General features: G+C 42.5%; 1 protein-coding gene across 2 annotated transcripts; it reads left to right on the forward strand.

Moving 5' to 3' along the window:
* Positions 1-1,072: 1,072 nt before the first annotated feature.
* LOC133906491 (diaminopimelate epimerase, chloroplastic-like) lies at positions 1,073-6,363 on the forward strand. Of its 2 annotated transcripts, none has more exons than XM_062348414.1 (10): positions 1,073-1,410; positions 1,570-1,737; positions 2,408-2,478; positions 2,701-2,758; positions 3,515-3,694; positions 4,353-4,440; positions 4,532-4,591; positions 4,846-4,919; positions 5,003-5,119; positions 5,990-6,363. In XM_062348414.1, the coding sequence occupies exons 1-9, from the start codon at positions 1,147-1,149 to the stop codon at positions 5,117-5,119; spliced, it is 1,080 nt and encodes a 359-aa protein (XP_062204398.1). In that variant the 5' UTR covers positions 1,073-1,146; the 3' UTR covers positions 5,990-6,363. The 2 variants fall into 2 exon arrangements, with proteins under 2 accessions (XP_062204398.1, XP_062204399.1); XM_062348415.1 differs by having other exon boundaries at positions 4,356-4,440.
* The last annotated feature ends 1,363 nt before the right edge of the window (positions 6,364-7,726 follow it).

Below are 7,726 nucleotides of genomic sequence, written 5' to 3' on the forward strand. Positions count from 1 at the left end.
ACCATAAAATTACATCTATAGATATAGAGAGAAATATTATATGCAGACAAATAAACGACCTTTTCGAAAATATACATATGTGCAGAATCAAGATGCCTCTGATACGGACAAACAAACACATCCATAACATGAGCCCTCTAGGAGCCGAGATTCTCTATTGAATGTTCTAATGTTAAAGATTTTATTTATCTATAAATAAAATTTACAAGGGTTACTGATAAATATAATATATCGAATTTATCCAAATAAATTAAAAAATGGCATAAATTTCCTAGAAATTATGTCTAATAAATTAACTATCACAAATTGTATATAACAACAAAGAAATAAAACAATATATCAGCCAAGCCCGAGCACTATCACACGACCACGGGAACAGCTGAGCCCGTGCGCCGCTGCCAAAGAATTAGAAAAATTGGATGTGGGGAGGGACAGTGGATGTGGAATTGAGGATAGTTTCGACAGAAATCAGTGGATGGATTTTTTTATAGAGTTTTTAAATTCCACTAAAAATCTTTGATAGGTTTAGTTTTTTACCGGTCCATTGGTAAAATTAAAAAATTGGGATTATCGTATTTTTTAGACTGATTTTTTCTTCCATGCTGATGTTCATACTATCTGCCATCATGCGAACTATCTTATGTCCATTCTCTCAACTAATCTGTTTTAAAAAATAATTTATACCATTATGTTCAGTATCACACGACAACAAGTGTTTGAAATGTTATGGTGCTGTTGTGCGTTTTCTTTGAGACTTAGCTTTATTATTATAGGTTAAGAACGAGATATCTTCGGGGAAAAAACTACTTCGCGACAAAAAAATGATATGTTAATAAGATAAGCGGGCAGTGCGTTTTCTTGGTGGACAATAATTTGATTTCTCCGCAATAATTTGGCTTACAAAAAATTGAAAGAACACCTAGCATGCAATGTGGCTTAACCAAACCCTTCGCATGACTTCTATGACAGTGGGCCCGCCAACGTGGATCAGGCCCGACCTCAATGACAGTGGGCCCGACTCGCTAGATGGACCCCACCGGCATAGACCCAAAAGCTCCCCGTCATTACCCGGACAGCGACCGCGACGGGGACCTCCTTCCCCCGTGAGTCCCGTACCCCTCCCGCTCCGCACCCGCTCTCGCGGCCATGTCGCCCGCCGCCGCCACCGCCGCCGCCTTCGCCTCCGCGACCTTAGCCGCCCGCACCGGTACCGGTCCCTCCCACTGCCGCCTCCGCCTTCTGCTCCGCGGGGCCCCCGTCCCTCGCCGCGCCGTCGCCTCGATGGCCGTCTCCGCCCCCAGGTCCGCCGCCGCCGCCGCCACCGCCGCCGCTTCGTTCCTCGAGCGCCGCGAGTCCGAGCGCGCGCTCCATTTCGTCAAGTACCACGGCCTCGGCAACGACTTCATCATGGTGCGTTTTTCTGTTCTCTGAACTCTCTTCAGCTATGACACCCTGAGGTGCTCATTTGGGGGTGGCCTGCTGTTACGAATTCGTGCGGTCCCTGCTGCTTTGGATGGTGTGGCATCGCTATGTTTGCTGTTTTGCGTGCTGATTGCCGTGGATTTGTAGGTGGACAACAGGGATTCGGCCGTGCCAAAGGTGACGCCGGAGGAGGCGGCGAAGTTGTGTGACCGGAACTTCGGCATTGGTGCCGATGGCGTCATCTTCGTCATGCCGGGAGTCAATGGCGCTGACTACACCATGAGGATCTTCAACTCTGACGGCAGCGAGCCAGAGGTGTGTGTGTGTGTCCCATTTCATAGCGCAGTAGCAAATGTTTTTTTTTTTTTGGTGTTGTGGTCACTGTGTTGTTCGTAGTGATTCTTCCATGCAGATGCGTTGAGCAAAGCTAAGTTTAGTACAATGCTAGTTGAGTATTACCAGTTGTCCAGTTTCTACTGTGAAGTTGGTGCCTATATTTTTCAATATTGTTATTGTGAGCATTTGCCGCAGAAGGAAAAATGTAGTTGTGTAGTTCTTCAGGTCTTTACTAATCTAATCAATGATTAAAATATACTTGCAGAAATGGTCGCCGAGTGCATCTATAATCTATCTACTATTTTGCAGACCTGCCAGAATTATGGTCCTTATACATTACATGTCTCATTTCATAACATGGACTATGCTATGTTTTTAACAAATTCTGACTTGTGACTTTTGTGTCTTGACCGGCTGTGAAAAACCTGAAGTGCCATCATGTTTCCAATCCTAAACAGATATTTAGTGTATGATCTGATATGCTTGTTCCTTTTTTTCGCTCAACTAACTATCAAGTAAACTGAAGAATCCTTTTTTAAAAAAAAAAATCTCAATGTTGGGAACAATCAGAAAATGTTTAATGGAGCTTTTCAGTGCTGAATTGTTCTCATACATTATCGGTTGATCCCTTAGTTCTTTTTTGTTTCAGATGTGTGGTAATGGGGTCCGTTGCTTTGCTCGATTTATAGCTGAGCTTGAAAATCTGCAGGGAACAAATAGGTAAAAACCATTCATGCATGGAGATTGTAGCATCCTTATTAAACAAGTAAAAGCAAAGTTCTACCTGTAGCTTACAGGAGGTCTTATGCTAATATGAGTCTCATTCTTTTAGGTGAGTCTGAGTCTAATGTTAATACAGTTGATAAATGAATCACGATATGACGATGTGCATGTGTCATTCTTTGTTATGGCTCCTGAAATTATAGTTTTTTAATGCTTCAGCTTCAAGATTCATACTGGTGCTGGACTGATCATTCCTGAAATACAAAGTGATGGGCAGGTAAATGTCTTCTCGATGTTTTAGCTATTTTTAAATATAAGTATGTTAGTCCTTTTAAATATAACTGTACTTTGCTATTTATCTTGTTTGGGCATGTGCAAAGGTAATATCTTTCTTTGACCTCTAGCCGTGTGCTAAGGTTTGTTCCCTGGTTTGCAACTGCTTTGGTGAGTATTTGAAGCCTATTGTATCTTGATTCTTGCATACTCTTCTGCAGTGTTATCAACATGAAATTTATAGCAGATAAATGGGCTGTTTGGATCAAAGGACACTTATCTTACCAGTGTTGAAAGCTTAACTTTTTGTTGCTGTCAATTTGGCCACCAAAACTCAGGCAATCCATTGGAAGAATATGTGTGTGTGACAGGAGGGACAGTATGCTAAGGAAATGTTATAAGCCAAAAAGGTGTTGTGAATCAATCGATAGCCAAAAAAGGTCACATGAGCATAGCAGGAATAAACTAAACTCGGTTCAGTAAGCCACAAGGTCCTAGTTAAGTCATTGAGTGAGAATTCCCTACTGCCGGTTAAAACCTTTTACATTATCTGGATTTTGCTATTTTCTTGGACACATTTAAGGTACTGAAATCCATTGTCTTGAGCTTCCTTGGCTTTAGTAGCCTCCAGTGTATGCGCTTCCTATTTTACTTCTCTTTAAGTTCAAACCATTAATTCACCCGTTTTTGTTGAACATGGTTTTCTCCAAGTCTGAATTTGTACTGCAGATAGAATTTTATACACTTATCTTGTTTTCAGGTAAAGGTTGATATGGGCGAGCCCATCCTTTCTGGACCAGACATCCCCACAAAACTGCTAGCTACCAAGAACAAAGCTGTTGTCCAAACTGAATTGGCAGTTGAGGGCTTAACGTGGCATGTGACATGTGTTAGCATGGGCAATCCCCACTGCGTCACATTTGGTTCAAAGGAGTTAAAGGTAATCAACTTGCAAATTCATATTCCATCCATGTCAAATTGCTTTTTGTCAAAATACAGAATTTTATTATTGATTAGCAAATCACATCAACACATTTTATTGAATCCATCAACGCATTGTATCAAATCATATCAACGCTTTCCCTATCGAAACAATTTGAATCTTTTTCACATCTCCGTACCAACTGTGCTTTCTTAGCTCCCAAGATAAATTTCATTTTTCTTGAGTTGTTGGTTTAACATATTTCGTTGTTATATTTTTTACATCAAACTTTTGTAATTGGAACTTGCTAATTATTTAAAGCAGTGGCCTTTCTGCTCCCTTTTGTTCATTGCCTTGATCACCAAGATCTGTTGTTTTTACTTGCAATTTTTTGGGGGCAGTTTATACATTGCTTACATCCAGAGAGAAAGTGAGGTTTTGTTAAGATGCTTCAATATGGTTCTGATATTGTCTATTGTTGAGGTCCATATGTGCGGATAATTGTTGACTACCCCTAGCAAGTAGCAACCCTAAGTCCCTGACTGTTGTGAATTAGGGCACTGGCCACAAGTAAAGAGAGTTCTATGCTGGCTGAACTCTGCATTAAGAATCATATTTGCATTAGTCTAACCTAGCTGCCACATAACTATAGATTCTTTTCTTGGCTGGAGTCCAGCAGGCCTTGCAGGTTGATGATTTAAAACTTAGCGAAATTGGGCCTAAATTTGAGCATCATGAAATGTTTCCTGCTCGCACCAACACAGGTATATCTTAAATTTCTTGTGTCAGTTACTATGTGCTTCTATTCATACATCCTTGCATTTGAATTTTGTTTAAGTAACTTTCTTTTTGCAGAATTCGTTCAGGTTTTGTCTCGCACACAACTCAAAATGCGAGTTTGGGAGCGCGGTGCTGGTACTTAACCTCCTTGAACTGTAGCATATGCTGTTTGCTTGAATGTCAGAATGTCTTTTTCCTGTATATATATGTGTGTTCGAATTTTACACATATTTTAGTTCTAGGTGTTAATATTGCATCAGTACCACATTGTAATTTTTTTTTCTCTCGAACCACACCACATTGTAAATTCATATCGCAAATGACTTTAATGTGTTCGAGTTTCACTTGGAGTGGATATGCAAAATGAACTTTTATGACTTTGATTGCAGGAGCAACTCTTGCCTGTGGTACTGGTGCTTGTGCAGTTGTTGTTGCAGCTGTTCTTGAGGGCCGAGCTGAGCGGGTCTGTATATTTTTTATTTTGCAATTTCATTTTCATATTCACTAAATTTTGTGTTATATGTATGCTATCTTTTTTTTATACAGAAATGTGTAGTTGATTTGCCTGGCGGACCTTTGGAAATTGAGTGGAGGGAGGATGACAATCATGTTTACATGACTGGTCCTGCAGAGGCCGTCTTTTATGGATCTGTTGTTCACTAGGTCAGTTCTATGAGGTTAAGCATTGATATAAACAGATAGTGCCTGACCAAATCTATTATTAACAGATATACTTCTATCTGAAAAGAAACATTGAAACTTATACTCCAATATTATACCATTCAGAGCCGAAGTAGGTATGATAGCAAAAGCAAATGCATGGGAGCATGTTGTAGCGCTATCGAAGTATGCGTTGGCAATATACCAACTCATAGTAATGCAAGACATGTCATCTGTACTCTTTTCTAATTGCGTTCTGTAGGGGATGGAACATGAAAGGGTAAAAACACAGAATTAGGAATTTAACAATTGTGATTGTTGATAGCCAACTTCTAAGTCTTGACATTTAGGGCTTTGGAGATGAGCGCTGTGCGTTGGCAGATGCTTCTGCTGACATTAATTTAAGCCACTAATTTGAATTAACAGGTGATAAGACCGATTGAGGCTATGGATGGGGGTTGCATAAAAATATATATATTGTGCAAAGAACTAGTGTTCTGTCATCAAGGATGTTTTTTCTGCCTACCTGTTTATGTTTGTTAACTTAAGCTTATTTTCTACGGTTAACGATATGGTTAGTGTAATGATCTCTTACTATATTATATGCATGTATTTTTTGTCAACTAGTTTTCTTGTAATGGAAGTGGTAAGCTTATATTGCAAATCCTCTGTATATTAGTTAATTGGAAAAAAAATTGTTGTAATGACATCTGAAAGATATTGCTTATTATAAGTGAAATGACTATTTTTATGACCTAAAATTTTATTAATATTAATATTTCACTCTACCAATCCTTTGTTAAATCATGATACCATTGTACTATTTTGTCTTCGACTTATTTTTGTATGCAAATGCTTACCGAACATAATTAGGTACTGGGGCCCAAGATAGAAGCGTTGGCTACTACTGGGAGCTCAAGAGATCGGCTACAAAATCCATGAAATCGAATGTTCTGGTACCAGTACGCTTGTTTGATATTCGTAATTGTGATAGCTTAACTCGGGCAGCATTAGAGGCTTCCTTTTGAAGAATTCCAGTGTTAAGAATTCTTTGTACTCCTTTCTCTGTCAGGTTGAACTCTACATTGGTAGTAGACCTCTTTGACTTTTTGTTGTTTCTTTTCTTTGGCAATAAGCGGATGTCAATGCGTAATTCCAGTATTGTTGTCTACATGTGTATCTTGATGTGGTGCAGAATACTAATGCACTTCTGACAGAATGAATTGTTGGTCATGACTTACGGTTAATTGGCCAATGGCAACTGCCATTGAGTGCGTAAATAATTGTTGGGATTTGCACTTACTGACTTAGGAAGCTTCTTTGTTTCCAACTTGAAGTCTGTATACTCGTGGGTTTTGACCTAAGGGTTTATCCTCATTATATGTTGGAAATTAATTCATGTTTGCTAGTTAACCCTCGAGTATATTAGGAGATATAATCTGATTTGATAATGTTCAACTTGAGCGGCAAAGAGCAAGCAACCTGTACCCCTGCATATGCAAAATGCTAAAGAAATATTTAATATGAATCATGTAGTATGATTTTTTTTAATAAAAAAAGGGAGATGGTGATGGGATAAGTCTTTGTGGTCCTTGGCTGTTCTTTGTGGTCCTTTTTAGGGCTACAGCATCTAGGACAGCTAGGACAGCATCTAGAACAGCATCTTAGCATCTAGGACAGCATCTTAGCATCTAGGACAGCTAGGACAGCACCTAGGACAATATCTTAGCATATGCTTGGCATCTAGGACAGTATCTTAGCATATGCTTGGCTGGCTAGCAGCCTATAAATATGTATCCCCAACCCCTCAGGTTGGCATGGCATTTGTGTGAGAAATAAAGAAAAAATTGCCCCAACTCCTAGTGTCATCCTCTCTCGATGAGAGTAAGAATTCAGCTACTACCAAGAGTAAGAATTCAGCGACTAACAAGTGGTATCAGAGCCGTAGTATCCTGTAGCCTGAGCATCTCCTGCTCACCTCCTTTCCCAGCCGCGCAACAGCCCCAGCTGGGAGCAGCAGCAGCTCCGGCCGCTCCTGCTCACTTCTCTCCCTCTGCGCAGACGAGCACAGCCCTCTCCCCACGCAGCAGCCCCCGGGTAGCGCGTCATGTCCGCAGGGCAGTCTCAGCGCTCGGTCGCCTCGAGCACGCGGCGTCGGCAGGAGGCCGAACTTGCCGCGGCAGAGGAACGCGAGCGAGCGGCGGCAGAGACCGCTGCGGCGGCGGCAAGGGCGTCGAGGCTGGCAGCGGCGGAGCTGGCAGCAGCCAGAGCGGAGGCGGAAGCAGCGGCTGCGGCGGATGCAGTGCGTGCGGCGGCAGCAGAGGTCGAGGCTCTGCGCGGCAGCATCAGCAGCTCCGTTTCTGCTGACGACAGCGCCAACGCGGACCTCGAGTTGCTGGGGAGGGAGGCAGCGCGAGCGCGGGCGGCGCAGTGGGCAGCCGCGCACGCCCACGAGCGCGGCGGCAGCCCAGACAGACGCGGACGCGCCGGCGGCGCTCCTGGAGGAGGCGCGCACGGCGGTGGCGCTCCTGGAGGAGGCGCGCACGGCGGTGGCGCTCTTGGAGGAGGCGAGCTCGGCGGTGGCGCTCTTGGAGGGGGTGAGCACGGCAA

The sequence above is a fragment of the Phragmites australis genome, chromosome 23 (assembly GCF_958298935.1).
Source record: "Phragmites australis chromosome 23, lpPhrAust1.1, whole genome shotgun sequence".
NCBI classification, from domain to species: domain Eukaryota; kingdom Viridiplantae; phylum Streptophyta; class Magnoliopsida; order Poales; family Poaceae; genus Phragmites; species Phragmites australis.

Coding starts and splice junctions, on each gene's coding strand:
- LOC133906491 (XM_062348414.1), top strand. CDS start 1,147: ATGTCGCCCGCCGCCGCCACCGCCGCCGCCTTCGCCTCCGCGACCTTA. Junction 1,411..1,569: donor TCGGCAACGACTTCATCATG/GTGCGTTTTTCT, acceptor GTGGATTTGTAG/GTGGACAACAGGGATTCGGC. Junction 1,738..2,407: donor CTGACGGCAGCGAGCCAGAG/GTGTGTGTGTGT, acceptor TTTTTGTTTCAG/ATGTGTGGTAATGGGGTCCG.